General features: G+C 37.6%; 3 protein-coding genes and 1 long non-coding RNA gene across 8 annotated transcripts; 2 read left to right on the top strand and 2 right to left on the bottom strand.

Moving 5' to 3' along the window:
- Nucleotides 1–980: 980 nt before the first annotated feature.
- Nucleotides 981–4,118, top strand: LOC121798535 (myosin-binding protein 7-like). Of its 2 annotated transcripts, XM_042197606.1 has the most exons (5): nt 981–1,088; nt 1,165–1,414; nt 1,623–3,101; nt 3,373–3,419; nt 3,746–4,118. In XM_042197606.1, exons 3-5 carry the CDS (start codon nt 1,830–1,832, stop codon nt 3,852–3,854), a joined length of 1,428 nt encoding a protein of 475 aa, XP_042053540.1. In that variant the 5' UTR covers nt 981–1,088; nt 1,165–1,414; nt 1,623–1,829; the 3' UTR covers nt 3,855–4,118. The 2 variants fall into 2 exon arrangements, with proteins under 2 accessions (XP_042053540.1, XP_042053533.1); XM_042197599.1 differs by having other exon boundaries at nt 994–1,414.
- Nucleotides 4,119–4,502: 384 nt separating this feature from the next.
- On the bottom strand, nt 4,503–10,776 carry LOC121798514 (protein downstream neighbor of Son-like). 4 transcript variants are annotated; one of them, XM_042197588.1, is made up of 15 exons: nt 10,652–10,776; nt 10,355–10,490; nt 9,299–9,369; nt 9,094–9,220; nt 8,864–8,952; nt 8,621–8,774; nt 8,350–8,540; nt 7,760–7,959; nt 7,587–7,685; nt 7,090–7,211; nt 6,837–6,938; nt 5,793–5,899; nt 5,571–5,658; nt 5,024–5,220; nt 4,503–4,923 (listed from the first exon to the last, which is right to left on the bottom strand). In XM_042197588.1, exons 2-15 carry the CDS (start codon nt 10,472–10,474, stop codon nt 4,707–4,709), a joined length of 1,884 nt encoding a protein of 627 aa, XP_042053522.1. In that variant the 5' UTR covers nt 10,475–10,490; nt 10,652–10,776; the 3' UTR covers nt 4,503–4,706. The 4 variants fall into 4 exon arrangements, with proteins under 4 accessions (XP_042053522.1, XP_042053513.1, XP_042053497.1 ...); XM_042197579.1 differs by having other exon boundaries at nt 10,355–10,493; nt 10,652–10,765; XM_042197563.1 differs by having other exon boundaries at nt 10,633–10,744.
- A 7,024-nt stretch (nt 10,777–17,800) lies between these two features.
- On the bottom strand, nt 17,801–18,991 carry LOC121804165. Its single transcript, XR_006051117.1, has 2 exons — nt 18,319–18,991; nt 17,801–18,202 (listed from the first exon to the last, which is right to left on the bottom strand). It is a non-coding gene; the product is annotated as an uncharacterized LOC121804165 (long non-coding RNA).
- Nucleotides 18,992–21,445: 2,454 nt separating this feature from the next.
- Nucleotides 21,446–25,061, top strand: LOC121747434 (calcium-dependent protein kinase 20-like). The gene is made up of 7 exons (XM_042141472.1): nt 21,446–22,670; nt 23,318–23,461; nt 23,526–23,678; nt 23,855–23,970; nt 24,149–24,316; nt 24,428–24,652; nt 24,732–25,061. Exons 1-7 carry the CDS (start codon nt 21,845–21,847, stop codon nt 24,834–24,836), a joined length of 1,737 nt encoding a protein of 578 aa, XP_041997406.1. The 5' UTR covers nt 21,446–21,844; the 3' UTR covers nt 24,837–25,061.
- Nucleotides 25,062–26,650: the final 1,589 nt, after the last annotated feature.

Genomic DNA, 26,650 nt, shown 5'->3' with positions numbered 1-26,650 from the left:
TTGGGAGAAGAATAATATTTTGAGATGAAGCATGTAGAGTGTTTGAGTGAAAATAGAGAGTTTTTTATGGTGGATAATTTGTGGGAATGATTTGATATTTATAGAAGTGATTAGGGGCTTAAAAATAGAAAAAAAAATTAAAATTTGAAAAAAATGACTATAAACGGCTAGTATTTTTTGGGATTTTTTTTTGTTTTTTCGGAATTAAAAAAAAAACATTTTTCAACGGATATAAATGACGCTCACTCGCGGGCCGGCGAGTGGGCGTCACGAATGAACGGGAGCTCGCCAGCCACATCTTCGCGGAGAGACGTGGGACGCGACGGGACGAGACGACGCTCCTGCATCGCTGTCTCAATGCGGTCTCGTCTCTCCGAGACGAGATCAAGCCCGCATCGAGACGCAATGCGGATGCTCGCTCCTTACCCTTTATGTGTGTCTCCTCAAAGAAGTGTAAGATTTTAACGGTTACTATTAATTAATACTACTAGAATGTATTTATTACTTTTGTCCTTGCAACTATTTCTAAATCTCGACTCATTTAGATAATTGAAATTAATAGTAATTTGAGAATTTAATTCAACTAAAACATAGATGATTTTTACATTTGAATGACAATATCGTTCAAACTATTTACAATTAACTCTAGATTTTCAATTTTCTCTTTAGCCTATTAAATCGTTTTCCCCGCAACAGACGCTTTCTTATGTTGTCATTACTAAAGCTAAACTAATTCTTTAATTTTGCAATTACAAGGTAAATGACATTAATCCATGCGATTAAGTTGCGTTACATGATTAGTTGATTATATCCTTCATAATTAGGACAACTGTTTTTTGAGAATATTAACACATAATTAGCAAACACAATTATCGGAAAATAAGGAGAAATATACCCCAAAAATTCTTGAGGTGAGAATGAAAGTGTCCAAACATGTATAACTTTGGGTTGTGACTTGTGATGATGTATATTTATAAAGGCAAAAACAAGGTAGAGAGAGAGAGAGAGATGGCGGCCGTCCGGCTAGATTAATCGGGACGGGATTGAAAGTGGTGGTTGTGTTCTGAGTAATTTGGAAGGGCAAAGAGGTAATTACGATGGCTGATGTTGGCGCGTGTTTATAAAAATAGCAAACACCGATTAATCCTCTCTCTCTCTCTACAGATTTCCACGCGAAACGAAGCTAATCTGAATCAAATACCAGAAGCACTGACCGCACAAGGCCTGCCAATTCCTCTCTTGCTCAATTTGTGTTCCCCCTCCTCTCTTTACCTCAATTCTCCATTTTTTGCCGCGAAATTTGAATCAGCAGCCACCTCCGACCTAATCCATTTCCAGGACTCGCAATGGAAGGCATTTTTCTCGGAGGATTTGAACTTCGTTTGGCCGCATTTGTTTATATCAGAGCTGCTAGGTAACCAAATCACACATGCACACACTTACTAATTGAAATACCTATTTTTCTTTGCGCCTGAAGATGGAGGACAAATTCAGATTTTGTCTGGAATTTTTACATTATATTTTCGTCTGGAATTTTCTAGGATAATAGTATATTTTTACATTTTTAGGGATCATGAGGATATTATTTTGATCCGGAACGATACATGTTTTCTGTTTTGCAGCAACGAACCGGAAATTTATTTATAACCTGCTGGAAATTTGTTTGTTTTATAAGTATTTATTTATTTGTCGAGTATTCAGCGCGGGGAGTATTGATTACTTTGAAGAAAGTATGGTGGAATTGAGGGTTTAGCCAGTCTGGGTATTCTCCCACATCGGCCAGCGAGATAAAATGCTGTGACAGCAACTGCGATTGCAACGATTCTTCGATGATGGAGAGGACTGGTGGTCAGGCTGTGAAGCGAAAATGTGATGAATTTGAGGAAGAAACCTGCCTCTCCACCCAAATTGCCCGTGTAGAGATAGGAAATGAATGTACGGCTCTCCGTGAGATGGTGATCAGCCAGCAGCAGACCATTGAGGACCTAATTTCTGAGTTGGAGGAGGAGAGGAATGCTGCGTCCACGGCTGCTAATGAAGCTCTCTCAATGATTCTGAAGCTTCAGAAGGATAAAGCGGAGTTTCAGATGGAATTAAGGCAATTTAAGAGGTTTGCAGAGGAGAAAATGGCTCATGATCAGCAGGAGACGTTGGGATTGGAGGATATGTTGTATAAGAGGGAGGAAGCAATACAGACACTTTCATTTGAGATTGAGGCATATAGACATAAGATGTTGAGCTATGGGCTCTCAGAGACTGAAGTTGATGGAGTCGTCCAGGCTATGACCCGCAACTACAGCATGATTGAGGACATTGAAGGTCAGTTTGACTATGTAAATGAGATGTACCCTCCTCTCAAATGCAATTTGAATGATTCACTAACTTATCCAATTGGTGATGATGAAATGCCTGATATTGAGAAATATGCATTTGGGGAAACTCCGCATTCAAGCGACCAATTAAAGGATTTGGATTGTCGAATCAATCAATTGGAGAAAAGTCCAAAAGCCATTTATCCTGATGGTGAATTAGTTAATGCAAAACACGTGCTTGAAAAAGTAATAGTTGGCCATTCTCCAAGAGCTAGGAAGTTCTGTACTGACGGCCAACAGTCACCTTTTGCAATGGCTAAAGAAAAGGGCCCAGAATTTTCCAAGTATTATTCTCCAAAGTTTGCCGGCAGTTTCAAGAAGTCAGTATTTTCCTATATTGAGGAGAATCCTAGGAAGGCAGATAATGCATCAGAATATGGAGATGAATCGTGCGACAGAGTCTGCACAGTTGATTCTGTTCAACAGAGACCTATTCATAATCAGCCAATGAGTTGCAATGCGTCTTCTTTTGGTGTTGGTGGTGATGAGGAGTTGAATTATTCCAGTTCTAAAGACCTTGAGATTCAAAAGTTATATGCAAGACTTCATTCTCTTGAGGCTGATAGAGAGTCTATGAGACAAGCAATTATTTCTATGGGGACTGAGAAAGCACAGGTAGTGCTGTTGAAGGAGATAGCGCAGAACTTATGCAAAGAAATGTCTCCAAAGAATACGCCCTTGAGGAAGCAACACGAGACCAGGAAATTTACCTTCGTGTCGATATTCAAGGTAATTCTGATAACAAGATTTGACATTATATCTGTTCATTTATGTCTCTCCATGATACAGTCAACAGACTATTTTATTAAAAAACTAACTTTCGATAATTCTCTTTGGACCATGCTAAGAAGTTTTGAATACATTCATTGGTGTAGTGATTATTACTGGCCTCGATTATATTACTAATGCCTTTTGAATATTATATTCTCTTGTTCATCCCTAGGATATACTGTATTATTTCATTAACTGCTGACCATATTTTTCTCCCTTTCCTTTTCAGTGGATTGTTCCTATTTTTAGCTGGAGGAGAAAAGGACGAAGGGCCAGGTAAGTGCATATCCATCAAATTATAATCGATTGTCTTTTGCTGCATTTAGCCTTACTGCTTAAAGGCTACTTTTCTCTAAGCGAAGCTGCCTGCATATTTGCTTACCTCTGACATTAAGTATAAAGCAGTTATATCCAGGGACTGAAAATAGAGCTTTGATTCTAAACTAACTGGACTGAGAACTCATAACTATCAAAATGTAGGAGTAAATCAATAAAACCGAACAAGAGGACTGAAACAGAACGTATACTGATGCTCCAAAAAGTTTGTTGCACTTGATTCTAGCGAGCATTTGTGCTCATGAAAGTTGTTTGTATTTTCTCAGGTACATGTTCGGTTTATCAGCCAACAATATTGGCATGTTAGTGCTTTTAGACAGGAGCCCTCGTGTGGGATTATGGAGGCATCAATTCATTACGAACACGCAAAACTAAAGAGTGGGAAATCAGTATGTGATGTCTTTGATCATCAAAATGGATGTAGTTTTTTTCTTAAATTCTAGCTGCAGCTTGATTGGTATGGTGCTTGATAGCCATTGTTTGCTCCTTACTTGCATTCTTTGTATTTAGCGTTGTGGTCAGTCACCAATATTCGAAAATCTGTCTATCCTAGCAAAGGCAAGCCTCTTTGCTGCCTGTTTTCTTTGTATTTGTTTTTGGATGCACTCTCAAGTTTATTGTTTGCTAAATAAACGGTTTTTCCACCCTCAATTAAAAAGAATTCGTCTAATTTGCATAGCCTCTACTGTGTTACTAATCGGTAGCTTACAGAGTCTGCATTAATTATATAACTAGCATTATCGCATAATTATCTTCCACTACATAAAATAAGTACATCTAAGTTCAGAGACATCCCATGATATTTTTTCCAAGAACCACAAAAATGCAAACCTCAAAATTTGTAGACTATCTATATGGTTCAGCCGTAGAAGCACAGTGCTATACATACGCACTAGGTTTAAGACATAGCCAGAGAATGAAGGAGAAGATGAAACATGAAAACACAGATCTGTGCGTGTACTACTAATGAGCACATATAAGTTTTCTCAATAAAAAATGGGGGTACATCGTAGTATAGCGCCATTGCCAAAAAACAGTCGAGCGGAGCAGTTTGTTGTATTGCTCAATTGCCTTCTGTAACACTGTCCAAGTAAAGGTGTTTCTTAGATATTACAGCTGAAAACATACAAATAAATATCCCTCCCATTATTTAATAGGCGGTGAGCAAAATGTTTATCCATCAGAATCTACAAAGGCTCAGATATGAGAGAGCTTATATGTTAATCCTTAATCAATCGGTGATAAAAAGGCTGTATAAGAAGTATCACCATACTTCAGTCCTTTTAAAAAGGCAGAATGTCTTAGAAGGGAAAGAGTGGTGTTCGGAATACCAAAAGAAAGATCCTGCTCTTCCATTGGTATCTCTGCCTCAACCTGCTGTGGAGGTTGGTTAGTTGAGTCTAGACCAACATTCAAGCCAATGGATGTGGACTCCGTCACAAAACTGCATATATATCAAATCAAATTAAGGCAGCATCCACAAATGAGCATTGCAGCATGGCTTAACCTGACAGGCAAACATATGTAATGGGAGATCAGGATACCTGGCTTGAAAGTTACCCCCATTAGAGCACATAGCATCGCAAACTCCAGAAACTACCCAAGGGGGAATATATGCATCCCTAAGTTCAATACTATAGCAGATCCCAGATGATGAACTTCTAATAGGTTCACTATACATATTAGAGTCCTTTAGCTGTGAAGACATATGCTCAACTCTTCTAACCTGTTTGCATCTGATCTGCACAATGCAAAGGGAGTATAATAACATGGGTGAATTTTGCAAAGGGGATGAAGGAAAAAACTGATCAAATGTAAGAATACATGCAACAAATGCTGAAAACCGGAGAATAATGCTATGGAAATGTTAATATTCATCAAGAGCCGGTATTTTTCTTTTCAACTTCTGGTCTGGTAAAATTTGAAGTGGAAGCTGAGAGGTACAATGTATCTGAAGAGACTAACTATTTTCTAGAAGTTATCATGGCATGCTCTTCATCACAAACACTCCGACAAACAACTGTAATTAATACGGTATTGCCTATTCATGATGCATGCTCTATAAAAACATAGTGAGAACTAAAAACCCACCTCAGGAGCAGAAAGTGCAGCATTTTCAAAAGGAACTGGTGAATACAGAACTGGAACGTCACTACCAATCAAAGGGCTGTAAAGGGATCTGAAACCAAAGAAATTAAGAAATTGAGATGATGAAAAACTCAGATAAAACCTCATAATATTAAGTACTTCAGCTTTTTTCCTTCTTTACCAAGTACTAATAAGTAAATGAACAAACTAATGCCAGATACCAACCTATAATTTAACAGAAAATCATACAAGCCATGCACATTCTTCCCAGCAAACATTAACAAAGATTGTGGGGTATTATCAACTCCAGTCAGGGATTCCACAGCCCGAGTCTGCATCATTCAGGAGAATAAAATGTATGGGTTAGCTATGGCCATAATCGGTTAGCTAAATACTCCACAAGTTAATCATTCTTTAAATTCAACAGAACAGAAGTAACAGAGATTGATTCTCTAAAAGCAAGCAACCTTGGCACATACAGCAATGCAACTGGAAAGATAAGGACTACCAAACAGTGTTGTTAGGGTCGCGGGGCGCACCGGGTCGATGAGGTGAAAATTCGGGTCGCGGGTCGACGAGTCGACGGGGTCGAGAGACCCACAAAGCTAGGCTAATTTTTTTGCCTTTTAATATTAAATAAAATAAATATATTGCTCTAATGTTTATAATACATCAAATAATATAAATGTAGACGCAATTCATGTGAATAGAGATAAAATGGAAAATAGAAATGATCAAAATATAAAAACAATTCATAAGTCATAACACAATAAATAATTGAAACCATTGTCTGAAAATATCAAAACAAAGGAATATATAAAGGGTGGCAGCAAAAGATCTTTGAATTGTTTATTTGTTTAGGAGTGAAGAAGCCGAATTCTAAAGTGTAGAAAGTAGGTTTGAAAAGTTTGATGTGGTGCATGCATATATATAGAGAATTGTGATTGAGAGAGACAGAAAACATGGGAGAGATTTGAGAAAATCAGTGATAACATGTGTTTAGGGCGACCCAGGCGACCCAGCGGCGACCCTGTATCTCGATCAACCCACCCATGTTGGGGCGGTGATGGTCTCGACCCAGGCGACCCGGGCGACCCGAGCGACCCGAACGACATTTTGACAACACTGCTACCAAATCATAGAAATAACATCTGTAGAAGTGTAGATTCCTCAACAATGACTACATGCCACAATTATAAATAAACAATCATATAGCTCAAGCACCCTATTTTACGAGATACCACTGAGGCAAAATGGACGGATTCTAACCTTTCCAAGGTTGTTTCTTTCAATTTCAGAGAGTGCAACTAGGTCTTCTGCAGTAACCTCCTCTACTTTAGAGTGGCAAAGAGGCATAGAAAATGAAGCATCCTGCAAAAGCATAGGGTTTAAGAAAGCATTATTCTTGCTAACCAGCACAATGACAAAGTGAATGACCACACAAGAAATAGGTAAGTTCAAGCAATGACAAATTGTAACAAACTTCAAGTAGCAAATAGTAATAGAAGAATAAATTACTCACATGTTCTTTCAAAAGTGACCTCAGATTTCTCGTTGATTGTGACACATAGGCATAGCAAGAATGCTTGGTTTTGTTTGGGCCATCAGATATGGTAAACATAGCTACAAAGTGCACTGTGCACACTGCAAATGTCCAGGGCAAAAACAAATGAATTTTCATTAATAAGGCATAGCAAATCCTACATTTAGAAGTTAAAACAGAAAAATGTCATGATTGAGCAAAGTTGGGCTTGTGTGACAACTGATACTATTGCATTCTCAATTGGAAATGATGGCCCAAAATCCACAATACATCAAGTGCCACTACCATTGCAAGAGAAGACAACTTTGAGGGCCACTTTGATTGATGGTTTAGGCGTTAATACAATTTATAGATAATTATTACTTCCATCCAATGAATAACAGCTGAGTCAGATTAGGGGAGCAGAATTCAGAGTGTGATGATTCACCCGACAGTCAGACACATCAAAAGATTATACTATAAAAAAAGATAATTACCGTAAAATATTTTGCACAGTTTCTTTCGCAGCATGTAGTAGAGACTTCGAAATGAATCCTCCCATGCCTGCTGTCGTTTACTTAGGAAGTCCAATTGCCCTTGAGAAATGATAACATTATTAAAAAGGGGAGAAAAGGAATGAGATATGAAATAGACTTTTAACTGAAAATACCTCCCACTGCAGAGGTCAATGCTGATATAACTACATGGGGTAGACTGGATTGGGGGTGCACCCAAGAATGAAAAACCGCATGCCTTGCGATTTGGCTGGTGCAGATAGGGTGCGCTGAGGTCATACTTTGGCCTTGGAAATCCTCATGCGAAAATAGACCCATGTCGTTTAAAGTGGCACAAGTACTTAACCTATAAAACCTGTACAACAATTAAGTATATTAATCAGCATTTAAAGTCTGATACATTGGTAACTTCATATCCAGCAGTGAAAGTTTGAGCCAAGTTTTAAGTGTTAGGCTGTAGTCTGTAGGGGATATATAAATTGTGTAAAAGTACAGCCTGAAGATTTATAGAAAAATAATCCAAACAGACATCATCCATCTCATTTTTATGGATAACAAATAACAATGAAATACAAACTCCTCTTTTCCACATAAGTCAACACTCATAAAAACAGATGAAGGTGTCACTGGGAACAGCAGAAACCACAAGTCAATGATGCCCTTTATATTTAACTGGTTTGTCTACTTTACAATATATAGATGTAAGTAGTCATTGGGACATCAAAAGTTTTATTAGTGAACTTACCAATTCACAGATGATGCTGACAGCACACGCATACTAGTTTTTAGTGTCAAATCTAGTGGACTCTTCTGTCCAGGTATATGGATTTCTGAAAGGCGTTGCTGTGCAATATTCCCTGATCTATGCATAGGCTGAGCAAGTGGAGCTGAAGAACCATGAGGTTTGCATGAAACCAGACCTTTTAAAGCTTTACCCTGAAAACAAGAAGAGCACTTCACATTTTAGACCTCAAAGAGTCCTTTCCTGGTCAAGAAGTTACAGAAAGTGAAAATACCATGTCTACTGATGAAGAGTTGTGTATCATTCCACCCCTTAGGGATAACTCCCGAACACTCTTAAAAGCATTAGCAGTGCTATTTTCACATGAATTGTTATTAATTTGTCTTGAAGTATCGTTGTCACCTTCTGAAGCAACAGTGCCCTCCAAACTTCCAAGTACAATCAGAGATCAAACATTCTGAATCACAAAAGCAAAGACACAACTGAATGATAACAATTCATTCAGTATAATCCATACCATGATTTCTGTAGCCCATGTTTATCATTTGAATCCAGAGTAAGACTCGAACTCTTTATGTTGCTAACACACTTGCTATGAATATATTCCTGCAGTTGTCAGCAGACAATATCTTCAAGCAGTACTAGGCCAATACTATAATTCAGCATCTCATAACAAAATACTAACTTAAGAGATGGGTTGATATCAGCAAAAGCAATAAAAAATTTCCTAGATTAAAGTCTTGTAACCTTGAGAATTTCCTTTCTGCAAAACACCCTACTAGTTTTAGTGACTGGAAAGTGTTCGTCCATCCTTCTGAACCGTGCTGCTTTTAATGAATCAGATTTATTCCCAGAAACTGCTCCATCAGCATTTCTTAACAGACAAAGATATGATATCAAGGTATGAGGTATCGAAGGTAATAGTAAAAGAAAAATATGGGAATGAGTATACCTCATGGCACCAGTTTTAGATGGAGGCTCATCTGAACAATCCAGTAAATTCTTTTTCTTCAGTAGTTCCCCCTGTCGTGTAAAGGAAAAGAGTATTTTGTTACAGATCATAGTTAGTTATTGCTGCTTGATAATCAACAGCTACATCATATATACTGAATCATACAGGGACAAACATTGGTATTAACACATAGAAGGGCAAAACTGAAGATTTTGGCAACATTCCAGTGTACACGAGTGGCAGAGTAACCTATGATGAGTACAAACTACAAAGACATTGTCAATGACTAGGCATCAAGCTCCATCTCTTTTCTTGCTTCTTAACATAACCAACAGCATAATATGCCTGTTTTTAGCTGAGAAATGGATGGGGGACCCTTTTAGATTCACTAAAATGGCAATCCTAAGGGCCTATCATGATACATGTGTACGTGTAGAAACACGATGGTATGCAAAGAAAGGTGTATGGAGTGGAATAACATTAAAGCTGGCGCCACACTCCTATTCAATTTATAACAAAATAGAGACGGAAACTATAAATTAATCCACTATTCACCGCACTTTCATAGTAGTAGTATTACTAGTAATATTATTACCCAATTCGGCCTTGAGTGAATTGTATACCTCAGCACCTTAAGGGCACCACCACCGGTGATGGTGAAGATTAATGATAAATGAAGCATGTAAAGATTGACATCAAATAAGACCATTTCCAATGGTATACTAAACCCTCAAATGGTGTAGGTAATTAGGCCAATAATACTCCAAAGCCATTCTCATTTTTTGTTTTCGAGTAAAATATACCTATCTTTAGGTTTACACTTAAACAATTTGTGAGTGAAAAAAGAATAATATAGAGAATATTCTAGTAAGTTTGAGTTTAACGTAAATGGTTGGAGTAAAATCACTATTTGATGATACATTTACACTAGAATGGGTTCGAGTTTAGTGTAAATGGTTGGAGATGTTCTAATAGAGTATATCTGATCAATAGAGTATGTCAAAATTAATCAGATTGTAAAACGAAACTGAAAGATTGAAGGCTTGGAAACGTTACCCTCAACTCCGAGGGGGTTTTCCGCTTCAATTTGGTGTTCGAAACTCCTCCGGAAGAAACACCGCCATAGTGAAGATTATTAGGCATCGGCAATTGACTTGCTGTCGCAACATTACTCATCCTTCTCCGCGAGCAACTGCTGCAAATTACATGAATACAATCCTTAAGATCCACGCACACAAACAACTCAGATTGGGGGAATAAATCAAACTCGTCCTCAGTCTAGGGAAAAGAGAAAAATAGCAATAACAAACAATCAAACAAAATTAGGATCGCACTTAGAGAAGAAGAACTAACGCAGCGACTTGAGGCAATCAGATAATTCCAGAAATCATTGGAATAGTGTTCTGGCGAGGAGAGAATGCGGCTGGACTAAATAAAGGGGGGAAACAAATTTGGTTTTGGATTGATTTGAATTATTGTTTCCCTCTATTTGAGATGGACTACTTCTTTGGGCTTCATATTTTTCTACAAAAAAACCAAGGTGGTCTTCTTAGTGGATAAATTTGTGATAGAATATAATACCACTCACAAGTCACACCCTTTGTCCCATCTCATTTTGTAGTAGTACTAGTAGAATTAATGGAAAGGATTGTCGAAAATGTTTGATGCTAAGTGTAGAAAATATTGTACACTAATTTTATAATAAGATGAAAAAGGTAATATTGTATACCAATTTTATAATAAAATATAAATATAATACAATGTGAAATTCATTACTAGAAATAATAAAAATAAAGAGCTACAAAAATCTCAAGCAAATATTTAAATTTATCATTGATTTGACGTATGATAGCCTTTAATTATATCAATTTATCGATTTAATTACTTTGTTCCTGAATCTAGCAAAACAATTATAAACTTTAGCATGATAATTTGGCTTAGGTCAAATTCGAGTAACTCGTCAATAATTAATATTATTTAGAGTGAACTGCACAAAAGGGCCCTAACTTTTTGTAGTGTAACAGTAGAGACCCCTAATATTTAAAAATATCATCACAAGTATCTAACAAAATATATAATCACAAATCGTGTGTATTTTGCCATTTTCCAGACGAAAATGCCCAAATGAGCTGAAAGGGCAGTTTAGACTATTTACCCACTAAACCTGCACCCTATGCTGCACATAGTCTGCATGTGTAAGACCTGTCTTGTCAAACTGAATAGTGATCATATTTCCATTCTCCTATTTTCTTTTTTTTTCCCTCCCTCTCTAAATGATTTCATTCGTCGTCAACTCCAGAATAAACACTCTGTTTCTTTCATCTTTCATTTTCGTCGGCTTTCATATTTCCCTCTCTAAACATAATAGGCGATTTTATTTTGTTCGGCATCTGGGAATATAGGGGATTTCATATGTTCGGCATCTGGAATTTAGGGGATTTCATCTGGATTTCGCTGAATTTAGGGTATCCACGAGGGTTTATCATCTGGAATTTTATTTTGCAATTGTTGGTTGTTTTTTTGTTATAGAGTTACTATCGGGCATCTGAAAAACTATTTTTCAATTCTTGGTCGAATTTAATGGTTGTAGGGTTACAGTCGGGGCATCTGGAAAATTTTGCAATTCTTGATTGAAGTTTACAGTTGGGCGGAATTATGATTTTAGTTTTTGTGCTATGTGCTATGTGTTATCTTTCGGCAAAATTGCATTGCTGATTTGAATTTTGTACTGTCGAATTGATTTCAGGTCGTGTTGCAATGTCTTCTTCTTCTCAATCTTTCGGTTCAAGCTTCAATTGGAATTGGCCTCGTCCCGAAATTGTGAATTGTAATCACGATCTTGAGGCTGAGCTTGCGACATCTAGGACGGCTGCTAACTCGGGTAGACGTTACTATCGCTGCCTAATATGGAAGGTTAAAATCATGTATTTTGTTAGTTTTTCCATTAATTTTGTTGGCAGAAAGATTAATGAGAAAGTATTATGCAGGAAGATGATTGCAAGTTTTTTCGATGGGTTGATGTGAGCTATCCCCAAGCCACGACAGTTACTTTCAGAGAGTGAAACTTGAGCGAGACCAATTCGAATCTGAACTTCGAGCCAAATCGCTACTTGAAGGTGTTCTGCAAGAGAAATTGCGCATGAAAACTGTGGAGTTTGAAGCCTTGAAGTTACAACTGGGCATGAAAATTGAAGAGTGTGACGCATTGGCTCTAACAATTGGTAAAACAGCAACAACTCTCCGATAGTTAAAAATCACAATCTTGTTCTTATGTATTGTAATTTTTCTACTGTTATAACAAAGCTTTGTCGTGTTCACTCCGTCGTTATCTTCTGATGTTGATTGATTACGCTTTGTTTTCATCTATGCCTGCAATCACGAATGAGGTTACTCAACTATGACTGAAATCACAAACTATGTACACAAATGAATACAAACCGACGAAGTACTATATCAAATGCCTTATGTTGATTGATTACGTTTTGTTTTCATCTATACCTGAAATCACGAATGAAGTTACTCAACTATGACTGAAATCACAAACTGTGTACACAAATGAATACAAACCGACGAAGTACTTTTTCAAATGCCTGATGTTGATTGATTACGTTTTGTTTTCATCTAGGCCTGAAATCACGAATGAAGTTACTCAACTATGACTGAAATCACATACTATGTACAAAAATGGATACAAACCGACGAAGTACTCTATCAAATGCCACCAAAATATGTCATGATATCATTTCCACCAAAATACTAGAGTAATTTGTTACAAACTAGTCTGTAACATACATAACATACCTATCATATTATCACTGCCACCAAAATATAACATCTCGTCGTTAACATACACATCATATCAACACTGCCACAAAATATTGTTCACCCATCCCAAACAAACACAAAGTTTTAAGATTAAGTAAGGCCCGTCAATCTTGATCACCGCGGCGGCCGCATCTCTGAGGCTGAGTCCTGGTCCGAGTGCTTGGTCCCGGGTCCGAAACATTAGGCTGCAACATTTAATAGTATAGTAAGTATATATGAGAAAGCATTGCGTACAAGTAGAGAATATAGTTGCATATGCTTATTGCATAGTACCTCTTGGTGTCGGCGATTGTTTGACGATTCAGGCAAATTACTCTCACCATGTTCACGCGACTCGTTGTGCTGCGAAGTCTCCCCAACCTGAGAACGGGCATCTGTCCGAGGATCATTGCTGCATGTCCTCCTATTATGACCTTCTTGACCGCACCGACAACATTTCATCACGAAGGTGCGACGCAATGACTCACCTCCGTCCGCATGAAGACGAATCTGTGGCTCCTCACGTCTCAGTTTCTTCGGCCTACCACGATGTCGCTTTGACCTCGGGGCGCCAGTTCCACCGCACCATCAGAAGTAGTCTTGGGCCAATTGTCCACCCCATTGATTGGGTAAAGGACATTCTCGTACAACATGATCATTGTTGACTTCAAATAATAGCGGGAAATGAATCGTGTCACGTTGTCGCCATTCTTGTTGATTGTTGCGATCGCATGAGTGCACAGGATTCCGGTTAGCTGCCACAATCTGCAGGAGCATGTAAAATCACGCATGTTGACAACATATTGGCCAGATGGCCCAGTTACTTGGTATGAAGACTGTCCGTTCCATGTAGCCCTCCACGATGAAGCCCGCGCGTACCACTTATCAACAAGCTCCTTGATAACAGGAGGGACTGCGTGATCGTAGCTTCTGATCCACTGGCCTTTGATCTGAATTCTTTCCATTTGACTTTTTTTTAATGTCCTCCAACATGCTGATAATTGCTTTCTCTCGAGCCAATGCAATCTTCGAATTGAATGTCTCACAGATGTTGTTGAGGAGCACATCACAACAAGTGTGTGTAGAGAAAAATGCTTTGACCCACTTTTCTTTGGGAGCAACTCCAGAAAGCCACTGATGTGCTTGGGATACTCGGTCTATAAAGCATCCATCTTGTCCACATAATGTTCGAGGGTGGTACTCGAGGCAATCTCCCACAACCGGTCTTTGAAATTTTTTCCGACAAATCTCTTCTTGAAATTGTTGTATATGTGCTGCACACAAAAGCGATGCTCGCTCTGTGGGAATTCCTCAACAATCAACTTTGCAAGGCCCTGATGCAACACAACAAAACAAAAATTACCACAAAATCACAGTTGCAGTACATAATGTATGGATCAAATCACAGATAACATTAAATCACATACCAAGTACATTATGTAATATTGAAATCAAAGCGGCCATACCTTTTGTTGGTCAGACATAAACACATATCGTGTGCCATTTGCATGCAATTTAAGGTCATCAGCCAAGTACTCCACGAACCACTTCCACTGGACATAACTCTCGGTCTCAGTCACAGCCCAAGCAATCGGCCCTCAGTTACAGCTTCGGCTTGTTCTGCACTATATGATGCAAATGCATCCATCAAATTCTTACGTGCTGCCTCCTCTTCCCTCTTCCATTCGCGACGTCTGTCTTCTAAACTGTTGGTCAAATACTTTTCAAACTCGACATCCCTAGGGTACCACTCAAGCATCAATAATGGCGCCAATGGTTTCATCTGCTCCTCGTGTTGATGTTTCTTCATTTTCGGTTTACGCTTCGGCACAATTGGTTCTGGTTCGTCAAGCTCTTCAATGACCACCGTGGGTTTTTTACAAGCGTTCACAAATTTTAGAAACTCCTCCGCTTCTTCCTTTCACTTCTTGAGCAAGGCGGCCGCCTCTGTCATCTCCACGAGATAAATGTGAACTAGCTTTGTGCTAGTAGCAGCGACTTCGAGAAAAGGGGCCAGATGTGGATCGTCAGTAATGGGCAGCAACAGACCTCCTATGTCCACGCCCATACAGCCATCACTGTACCTTGGATGAACGTAATAGAACTCACAGATAGTTTTTCTATCGTATCTCAACCGCAACACCATACTGGAAAGATCTAAGAGCTCGAATTGGCGAATATTGCAAAAGTCAAAGAATGTCAATTGCCCCCCAACATACTTCTTCTGTCCATTGATTTCGAAGATTGACCCGCCGTGATGAAAAGTGACGGAAAACATCCCGACACGATCCCCTGTAAGGGTTTGTATAGAGTTAGAAAAATTCCAAATTTAAACCAACAAATTTCACATATAAAGTCCTAAATCACAGTCAAAACAATTTCCCAAACGCGATGACATCAAAACAATTTCACAAAACAACCAATTTTCGGAGCCCTAAATCACAGTCAAAATCGGTTGCTTGGAATTTTAAATTTGAACTTACTATATTCTTCTTCCGGGACAAAGAAATCCAGCAGAGGATCGCGAATGCTCCATGTTTCTGGGTCTACGTCGATTATCTCCGGTCCTCGACCCCTTCTACTTTATCTAGGTGATGCCGGAGGTGGTGGTGACGAAGCTGATGGCGTTGGCGGCTTCTTTTTTCACCTTGAAGAACTACGGGCGGAGGACGCTCCAGCGGAACTTCGTCTCCGTTTTGGAGGCATTGATGAAAATGGTGTGAAAGGCAGCGGCGTTTTCCGAGAATGAGTAGAAAAATAAGGTGAGATAGGGTTATGCCAGACGAAAATGATGAAGTGAAAGTGGATTGGAGGGAAATAGGAAAGAGAAACAACCGCCTAAGTGTTTTGTAATTCACAAAGTTTTAGAAATTTCAATGCAGGTCTGAATCGGCGCGTCTACAGTGGGAAGATAAGAGACGACAAAATACATGCTTTTCTGTCACATCAATTGCTTTTCGGAGTCCCGTCAACAGTAGATGCAGCAGCCAATGTAGTGGCGGTCATACAAAAGGGCAATTTTGCCCTTCCAAGCCCTGAGGGTGTTATAGTCCGAAAAAATACGATTTGTGATTATATATTTTGTTAGATACCTGTGATGATATTTTTAAATGTTAGGGGTCTCTGCTGTTACAAGACGAAAAGTTATGATCCTTTTGTGCAGTTCACTCTATTATTTATTATTCTTATTACTTGGTTATAGTTGGATTATGTTATCATTTGTCATATATTGCCTCCATGGCTCCATTCATTATCTGGCTGCACGCACTGCCACAAGTGTGCTATCACGCCGTCATTGGGTCGTAGCATATTCGCAACACACTTGAATAAATTTGAGTTGTTGTTGCGTTATGTTTGTGTCTTTGGGACGTACCCAACGTAGGCCAATAGCAGCCGCTCCGGCAGGACTTAGGCCCCCTGCCATGACCTTTGCGGTTGAGGAGGTCGAGGTCGAGGTCGAGATAGAAGAAAAGAGGCGTATTTGTGTTATTGAGCCTGATATGAACTGTGGAATTGAACTTGACTTGTAATAGTAAGACTTAAATTTGAATTTTAATTGAGTTCGGTTAATTAACCAAGTAGATATACAATTTGAGAATTATATGCATATATTAATAATTTAATGATAGAGATTATAATCTGTGTATAATTCTTTATTGAAATCATTATTTTTAAATTACTTATTTTTACAAATACAAAAAAACGTAATCAAATACTTGAAAAATGTTAGTATTATGTGTACTGTTGATACCCTACTCGAGATTTTGGTTTTCAGATTTTATGTAAGTCTAAAAATCAGATATGATAATAAAAAATTAGTATCCTTAATTACATTGAAGTCATTTTTGGTTGACGGGAAAATAAAGTTGGCAAAGAAAATGATTCTTGGGAAATGAAAATATGATTCATAATAACTTTACTTTCATGTGTTTGGAAAATATCAAGATTTTAAAATTTATAGTTGATTTAAACACCAATCTAAAATATAATTATTACTATATTTTTTTTATAAAAAAGAATAATTATCAATTATATTTTAATTATTTAACTAATTATTAATTATTATTATGATAATATCAATTATATATAGATATTATAATAATATAGTTATAATTATGATAATTTTAATTATAGTTATTTATTATATTGAAATTAAGTATGATATATAATTTTAATTATAGTTATTTATTATATTGAAATTAAGTAAGATATATAATTTTAAATTATTTTTAAAACATTCTAATAATAATAATAATATTACATTAAATATGTAAGAATTCTAAACCTGGTAAAAAGATTACCTAAGAAAAGCTAGGATTCGGATTCATAGAAAGTTGTACTAATTTTCCTTGTTCTCAGGAATCTGATTACGTTCTCAGTTTGTTTAAAAACTGAAACAAACACAAGAATTTAAATTTAAGGAATCAGATTATTTTCCCCGACAGAATCCTGGCAACCAAATATAGCCTTAGAAATTAACAATTTCGCGTACAATAGAAGATAATGTTACTTAAAGTTTAATTCATTTTCAAAAACATTTCTTTAAATTATTTCATCACTTGTTTGTTTAAATTTTTGGTTTTGTCATTGCAAGTCAATATGTCATTATCATATTGTGCCGAGTTCATGCCATTATTATGTTGTGTCAATACAAATAATATTGTATTTCTAACAAGTTCACGCGATGTGTGAGTCATGTGTCGGATATGAACATAGATAGGATTAGTATGCGGGTTACTATACTCCATGTGGAGATTTGATCTCTTGAACGCCACCATGTGAGCGATAGATAGGCGGCCACTTACATGGCAGTGGAATAATTAATTTTCTTACTATTATTTTAATTAATTATCCTTAATATTCACTGTCTACTATAATGCACTTCATCTCTACCAAGTACCCACTACATCACTAAGTTTATCTAGCCGAGTTATGTTCAATATTCGGCGAAAAACTTTTTTTTTTTCCAGTTGCGCCGACCACTGCAAATGGAATTTTGTACTGGGTCTTCTCTCTTCGTCTCAATCTTTCATTCGTTCTTGCCAAATTTCTTCCTTCTTGGCATGCAATACTCCCAAAATTTCTCCCCAAACTTCATCCCTGTGGATTTTATCACAACCGCATCAATTTTTTTTGATTGATTTCAATCTTTGGCGGAGCTCAACAAAAATTAAGAAAGTGGAAATAATAAATTTGTTGTGAGTTTTGCGCCTTACGCTTTTGCAATTTTTCTGAAATTTTGAGGAGAATAAATAGAGTGGGAGGGGTTTTACATTTCTCGCTCTACAATTTTGTGATTTCTGAAATTGTAGGAGAAGCAAGAAATCAAAAGCTGAGATGTGTTGTGGAATTTCAATTTAGAGAAAAAAATCATGAAAATGGAACTGCTGGGTTACTTGAAGGAGAATTAGATCTGGAGAAAAAAGAACTGAGCAAAACTGTATGCCTTTTTTCGATTCGACCTCGCCGATTTGGAGCTCGGTGAGGCGGACTTTGACGTGGAAGGGGAGGTTCGGGTGATGCGTTTTAGTATATGCAACGGTGAGGTGAGATTTAATTTTGGAAAATATTGAACGAGGCTACTGTCATGGCAATGAAGAGGTTCACTAATGGGGAGAGAATTGCAAAAGGTAGAGAAAAAAGATTAGAAAATAATGCAGAAGAAAGAGAAAAGAAAACAGAATTGAAAAACGGAAACAACTTCAAATCAGGCTTATGTGACATGTAAGCGCCCACAGTCGCTCATATTAGTTGTGCAGCAGATTAGTTCTCCACTAAAGGTTCGTTTGATTGCCATGATAGAAAATAGCAAGATAGTTATCTTAAGATAGCATTTTCGGGCCGAAAATGAGATAGTGTCTGATAGTATTTTTATGATGTTGTTTGATTAACAAGATAGTGTTTTATAGATAAGATGTAAAATGACAGAAATGTCCTTGTTACTAAATATATTTGTATGTAAATGTGTATCTCTATTTTATGATTAAGTTAAGTAAATTGGTGTTAATGATGAAGCTATCAACAAAATTATTAACGATAATCTATATTGTAATGATAATCAACAAATCATAATTAAAATGTCCCAAGAAAAGATGAACAAATTAAATTTTCCATTGAAAATTTGAAAAAAAGATTGATTTTGAAGAAATAACATTCTGACTTTTGAATTTATCAACTCTAATAGTTACGAGTTTTTAATTATTAAAAATGATAATAAAATTCTAAAAATAATTATATGCCTCTAATTAGTTGCATAATGATTTAATAGTAAAAAAATCAACTCCACCCCCGCCGTTAGGGCCGGCAAGTCGTGCGGATTGGGTCGTTATCGGGTCAACCTGATAATGACCCGACCCAATAAGGCATAACCTGAACCCGACCTGTTAAAGAAACTGTAAATCCGAACACGAACCCGACCTGCGACCTTCAAATCCGAACACGACCCGCACCCGACACGAACCCGTTATCGACACGATATAATATGGGTTGACACGACACGATAACAACCCGAACCTGATATTACACGATTAAAACCTAATATTACACGATTAAACCTTAATTTTTAACCTAATTTACACAATTAAAATTCGTTTTATACTATTTAAACCTAATTTATAAGAAATTAAAACATTAAAGTAATATATATTTTTAAATAATAATAAAAATAATAATATTATTTCTTAATGGGTTACCCGTATCCGACCCGCATCCGACCCGAACCCAACCCGAAATTATCGGGTTCTTAATGGGTCAACCCGATAAGGACACGGATCCAATAAGACTTGACCCCAACCCAATAATTTCGTGTGGATTCGTGTCGGATTATCGTGTCGTGTCTAAAATTGCCAGCCCTACCCGCCGTCAAGCTCTACCGCAGCAGCGGCAGCAGCCAGCGCGTGTACGCCGCCTTCAACCAGGAGCTCCAAATCCTGCTCCACATCCGCCACCCAAACATCGTGAAGCTCCTCGGCTACGCGGAAGATCAAGGCGCCCTGATAATGGAGTTCGTCCCCAACGGCACCTTGCACCACAAGCTCCATCACGCCTCCCACACTCCTCCACTCACGTGGAATCAACGCGCCGCCGTCGCGTTCCAGCTCGCCTCCGCCATCGCCCACCTTCACGATACCTGCGCCCCTCACATCGTCCACGCCGACGTTAAGCCTTCGAACGTACTTCTCGACGGCGATCTCAATTGCAAGCTCTGAGAAGCCCAACTCCAAAAATACAATAAAAACATCACCAAAATCATTCAATAGAATGAGCTTTGAAGATTTGCAGAAGATAGAGAAAAGTGAGTAAAATTGGGGGTGAGAGAAGAGTTGCAGGAGAGAGAGTGAGTAAAAGTGGGAGAGAAAGAGGGCAATATTGACTATCATAGGGGAACAGTACACTATCACTGCTTTTGTGTGGTATAGTGTATTCACACATTTGTGGATAGTCCACCGGGCCTAGGCTGGCTTTTAGCAAATTTTCGGGCTTAGAGATAGTAGTATCATGGCAACCAAACACCTGATATACCTCCGATAGGCGGCCCTATCAAGGCCTATCAGTACAACCAAACGAGTCCTAATGTGTTGGTCTATATATTAATGATGTATCTAGTATAGTGGTTAATATTTTTTTATAACCCATTGACTTGAGTTCAAAACCATTTTGTCCCATTTTAATTTTCGGATTTCTTTTTATATATAGTCTTTTACCCATTTTTGGATGGAGAAATATTTATACGTCAAATATCCCGATTTTTGGTGTATAGTAATGCTATTAGCAATTTAAATGTCCCAGTGAAATGCTCTTGTTTAAATCTTAGATTTGGTCATGGAAGATGGCAAATACTATGAGAGCGTTCGGTTTGCAAGATTGTATCGAGGATTAAACTTGTAGTGTGTTTGGTTCATGAGATTCAACCCTACAATTCAATCCTATAGATGGATAATCATAGGATAATTAGTCATAGCTAACCAACCCCATATGACTAAAATAATCTCACAACTCAATCATAGATTGTATCTTAGTATTATTTTATCTTGGAAACCGAACACCACCTATATGTATATGGATATTTGGAAAAAATAATATGCTAGTAAATTATTTGCATGCATGTGTTGATGTACAATTTTGAAAAAGTTCAAACATTAAATGCTATATATATTATTATATATATGCCTCAAAAAAATAAAAACGTGTTGTCTATTTTATCTGTCGTGAGTATAATTTATATTCATAACAAAGAACGTAGTAGTAGTAGTAATTTTTATCCACGTGATATTATAATTTGGAGGCACACATGCAATATTTCACGAATTTGATAATCATAAAAATCATTGCATGAGACGAAAGGGATGCTCAAATTTATAATTCGGGCTCGTCATCTCCTGCAATTCTGCGCGGAACAAGAACATGTAGAATTTAAACCAAAACAAATCCGAATCCAATGCCACAATTCTCATCCCAGTTGACTCACCCACTAATCTCTCGCATCATTTTGTCATTTCTCCTCATCCAATTTTCTCACCCCCTCCCGCTCAGATTTTTCCTCCATTGTTCGATTTTGATTCGGCAGCGCAGTTGCAGCAATTGATTGCACTGAATCTCATCGGAAGATAGCCATTGAAAAATTGGAGGTGATAAGAAGACGATTGATCAGAAAATTGGGGGTGATTTGCGATCAATTAGGGCACGTTTAAAAAGTGAAATTCAAAAGAGTTGGGGATTTCCACAAATCGGTATAGTGTTTGGATGGGGAACAACTGCGCAGGGCCAAATACAGGGAAGAATCCTGGATTCTTCCAATCCATGACCGCCGCCGTGTGGAAGCCGAAGGAGAGCCCTCCGCCTCTGGATCAGGACTCCGGTGACAGCACCCAAAACAAGGAGAACTCGGACGTCGACAGCACCCTACCCACACCGACCAATATCACGCCCGAGGAGCCTAAGAAACCGGATCCTCCGCCATCGCCCAAGGTAGAGACGACCACCAACGATAAGCCGGCCGATGCAGCAAAACAGAACAAGCCTACATACGTAAAGACAGTGTCATGTGCAGGACTACAGGTGGAGTCAGTTCTGCAGCGGAAAACAGAGAATATGAAGGAGAAGTTTACTATGGGGAGGAAGCTAGGGCAAGGCCAGTTTGGGACGACGTTCCTGTGCGTGGAGAAGGGGACGAACAAGGAGTTTGCTTGCAAAACAATAGCTAAGAGGAAGCTGACAACGCCTGAGGATGTGGAGGATGTCAGGACGGAAATTCAGATCATGCACCATTTGGCAGGGCATCCGAACATGATTTCTATTGTGGGGGCTTTTGAGGATGCTGTGGCAGTACATGTTATGATGGAGCTTTGCGCAGGTGGAGAACTTTTCGATAGGATCATCCAAAGGGGGCATTACACTGAGAAGAAGGCGGCCGAGCTGTCTAGGATAATAGTTGGTGTTGTGCAAGCCTGCCATTCCCTAGGAGTTATGCATAGAGACTTGAAACCTGAGAATTTCCTTTTTGTTAATCAGCAGGAGGAGTTGCTGCTTAAGACCATTGATTTTGGCCTCTCTGCTTTCTTCAAGCCAGGTGCTCATTTACCTGCATCTTGTTCTCTTTTTTCAGCTGAATGATGGTTGAGTTTGTTCAACTTCGTTGACTGTGTTTTATGACCTTTTGACATCAAGGGATGTTTTCAATAATTGGTTCATTTGAAAACTGAAAACTTTTGCAGTAGTGGCTATTTATATTCTATGCCATTTGTTCATAATTGTTGAATTTAAGTCACAAGAAGAATCTAGGCTTGGAGCTGTTAGATTATAAAATACTAGCTTGTTGAATACAATCCTGACCTTGGCATGATGACATGACAATAGATGGAAGAAGAGATATCAAATAAGCATATCACTTTGTACTTGGGAAATGATATTGAACCACCTGGAAAGGATCTTTTTATCTTCATTGTAGCAAAGTCATAACTCTAAACTTGTCTAAATTTGTATCCTTTAGCGTTAAATCAAACGAGAAGTGTGTTTTTAGGAACTATGTGATTGATGTTCTGAATGAGTTTCTCTTATCAATTTCTTTCTCCTGTTCAATGAGCAAAATAACATTTATCGTCTCTCGCCATTCTCTGACTAAGGTCATGCTTTGTTTCTAACCATTCGACTGGAAACATCCTTGCACTTCAGTCCCTTAATGCATATGCCTGATCAAGTTTGTATTTGTTTACTAAGGAGAAACATTCAATGATGTTGTTGGAAGCCCTTACTATGTGGCCCCAGAGGTACTAAAGAAGCATTATAGCCAAGAATGTGATGTTTGGAGTGCGGGAGTTATTATCTACATATTGCTATGTGGAGTTCCACCATTTTGGGATGGTAAGAATTTATTCTTGATCCCTATTATTTGCTGCGATCAGGCTAATGTATGCTTTTGTTTCAGAATCGGAACAAGGAATTTTCGAGCAGATTTTGAAAGGCGAACTTGACTTTGTTTCGGAACCCTGGCCTAGTATATCCGAAAGTGCAAAGGATCTCGTTCGGAAAATTCTTGTACAGGACCCTAAGAAGCGGCTAACAGCTCACCAAGTTCTTTGTGAGTTTATTATCTCGCTCTTCTCAGATCTGTGGTATTGCTTAAGAAGATACAAGTTGCAGGAATAACATATTTGGTAGAGACTCAAATGAAATGTGGCTGCTAGCATCTAACAAGATATTTTCACATTCAAAACATATGGAATGTCCATTAAAGTAGAAATATGTTGTATTTAGGCCATCCATGGGTACAAGTCGATGGTGTTGCTCCAGATAAGCCTCTTGATTCAGCTGTTCTAAGTCGCCTGAAGCAATTCTCTGCAATGAACAAAATCAAAAAGATTGCCGTTAGAGTGAGCTCTCTCTACTTTCTCTAATGGACACTATTTAACTGAAACAATTCAATCTTCATTGGAATCCATGTATATGCATGAAACATTTGATTTTAAGAACGATCAAGTGGTATCTTTGCATACCAGTCGCCTTAGTGCGCTGCAGCTGATGGCTACATCATTCCTTCAACCTTTGCAGGTTATCGCCGAGAGCCTATCTGAGGAGGAAATCGCAGGATTAAAGGAAATGTTTAAAATGATCGATGTAGACAATAGTGGGCATATCACACTTGAAGAACTCAAGAAAGGGCTATCTAGAGTTGGGGCCAACCTCAAAGACTCAGAAATAGAGAACCTAATGCAAGCTGTGAGTTGATAATGATATATAGTAGTACTACTATATATCAAAACCATAGCATCACGGGGTTTGAAAGATTGGTTTTTGTTGTGATTTAACTAGATTTTGTTGCCAATACAGGCTGATTTCGACAACAGTGGCACCATAGACTACCGGGAATTTGTGGCAGCAATGTTGCACCTAAACAAAGTGCAGAAGGAGGATCACATACACGCAGCCTTTTCGTATTTTGACAAAGATGGCAGCGGCTACATCACAAGGGACGAGCTCCAGCAGGTCTGCGAGCAATTTGGAATAGAAGACGTCCACTTGGATGATATCATCCGTGAAGTCGACAAAGACAACGTACCTCTCCCTCTCTGCATTCTTAATGCTCTAATGTTGGATTTCTCCAAAAATCATAAACTTTTCTTGTTTGTTTCAGGATGGCCACATTGATTACAGCGAGTTCGTGTCAATGATGCAGGACAGTAGTTTGGGGGGCAAGGTAGTACAGAGTAGCATAAGCATGGGAATGAAGAGTTCTTAGAAAAAAATCTTTTATTTTTCTTTTTAGTTTATGTAAATTTATGTATAGATGCAAGGAAAGAAGTTGGATTAATAGAGAATAGTGATGAGTTGTGTGCCCTTCTTTAGATTTTTAGGTTGCATTTTGTTAGGTTGTTTTGTGATTCTTGAATTGAAATTGTTGTCTATATAGTCCACAGTGTATAAATATTTGGTTAATTGAAAAATGATTTAAAAAATAATAGTATATTCACTATATGCGATTCCGGAACATTAATATTCTGAATGGTTATTTGTGTCAATTACAATTTACAATCTTCTGGAATTAGAAAATATTTATGAGCGGTACGTGAGATACAACTTGAAAGTATTAATGGAAGATAGTTGCAATTCAGGAACACTAGTGGATAATTTAATTGAATGAGAATCCATACCGAGTCATGTCAATTCTTAACAAAAGGTAGCACAACATAAATTACTGCTCCTTCCGTCCCTAAAAAAAGTATACTTTCCATTTTTATCATCTCCCATAAAAATACGAGCATTTCTATTTATGAAAAGTTATCCTAATTTATTACTCATATACATCTAGTTATTTATAACTGATACCATCATCAAAATACTAATAATAATGTATGTCACACTATTCACTAACACTACTTTAACCACCTTCTTCTCATCTCTCTTACTTTCCAATATTATCTTAATTCTCGTACCATATCAGATGTTCATATTTTTATGGGACGGAGCGAGTATTATTGAAATTTGAAACGCAAAACCTGTTTTTGAGGAGGATAGCATATGGCTTTTTGTTCACTTTTTTATCAAGCACATATCAAAAACAATATTTAGGAAAAATTAGCGGATAAAAAGGATGCTTTCTCAATATTTTAACGAAGAAAAAGAGTAGATAGACTGAAATACCTTTCACGGGCTTGAGGATATTTTCGCCTAAAGTTTGAAATAGTGAAAAAGTAGCTCAAATGATATTAAATTGAAGTCGTGGACCTTAAAAGATATTTTCAAATGTTATGGAACAAAATTGATTCCTTGACAAAATTCGCGTAGCAAAAAATATGTTCCCTCTATTTTTTCAATTGATCGTGAATGCTCAAACTTGAAAGTTAAGGTCCTTTTAATGTAGTTCAACCGTCCTATAAGAATATGCAATCTTTTCTTTTTTAGTCTGTCCCACGAGAATATGTATTTTCTAATTTTGAAAAGTCTTTTATCTCTAACACGAGGTGATTATTAACTGACAATAATTCAATTACTTTTTCTTTCTATATCTCTTCCTCTACCAATTTTGCATTCAAACTCGTACCCAACCAAAAGTGCATACTCTTGTAGAATAGATGAAGTATCTATTTATATTAAGTTTATTTATTTAATGAGGTGGATTCTATTTTCTATTAATAATGCTTTAACTATTTTTTTTTATCTTTCTTAGTACTCATTCTATCCCAAAAAAGTTGAGTCACTATTTTTTTCACTTATTTTAAAAAAATTACACTCCACCCGTCCACGAAAAATAGTCACATTTGTGATTTTGGAATGTCCATGAAAAATTCTCATTCCTGAAAATGGAAAGTTTCTTTCTCATACTTTTCATACTTTTTCTCCTCTCTCTTGTACTTAACCCACCTTTTCTCCATATCTCTCCTACTTTATCCATTTTTTCTCTTCTTCTCTCACTTTACCAATTTCTCATTAAAACATGTGTTATACACAAATAGGACTATTTTTGTGGACGAAAGGAGTAATAAATAGTTAGAGTGAAAAAAATATTAAAGTAAAAGCAAAATAGTCCATTACTTATTATCTCGGAGAAGGTTG

Source organism: Salvia splendens, chromosome 1, assembly GCF_004379255.2.
Source record: "Salvia splendens isolate huo1 chromosome 1, SspV2, whole genome shotgun sequence".
Classification (NCBI taxonomy): Eukaryota; Viridiplantae; Streptophyta; class Magnoliopsida; order Lamiales; family Lamiaceae; genus Salvia; species Salvia splendens.
Note: the sequence above shows the minus strand (reverse complement) of the source record. Positions and strands in the feature narration are given on the sequence as shown.

Excerpts from the sequence above, each read along its gene's own strand:
- LOC121798535 (XM_042197606.1), top strand. The coding sequence starts at position 1,830 with ATGATGGAGAGGACTGGTGGTCAGGCTGTGAAGCGAAAATGTGATGAA. Across the intron at positions 3,102-3,372 it reads CCTTCGTGTCGATATTCAAG|TGGATTGTTCCTATTTTTAG; the intron begins GTAATTCTGATA and ends TTTCCTTTTCAG. Across the intron at positions 3,420-3,745 it reads AGAAAAGGACGAAGGGCCAG|GTACATGTTCGGTTTATCAG; the intron begins GTAAGTGCATAT and ends GTATTTTCTCAG.
- LOC121798514 (XM_042197588.1), bottom strand. The coding sequence starts at position 10,474 with ATGAGTAATGTTGCGACAGCAAGTCAATTGCCGATGCCTAATAATCTT. Across the intron at positions 8,541-8,620 it reads ACTCTTCATCAGTAGACATG|GGTAAAGCTTTAAAAGGTCT; the intron begins GTATTTTCACTT and ends TCTTGTTTTCAG. Across the intron at positions 7,686-7,759 it reads ATTGACCTCTGCAGTGGGAG|GGCAATTGGACTTCCTAAGT; the intron begins GTATTTTCAGTT and ends TCATTTCTCAAG.
- LOC121747434 (XM_042141472.1), top strand. The coding sequence starts at position 21,845 with ATGGGGAACAACTGCGCAGGGCCAAATACAGGGAAGAATCCTGGATTC. Across the intron at positions 22,671-23,317 it reads CTCTGCTTTCTTCAAGCCAG|GAGAAACATTCAATGATGTT; the intron begins GTGCTCATTTAC and ends TTGTTTACTAAG. Across the intron at positions 23,462-23,525 it reads AGTTCCACCATTTTGGGATG|AATCGGAACAAGGAATTTTC; the intron begins GTAAGAATTTAT and ends CTTTTGTTTCAG.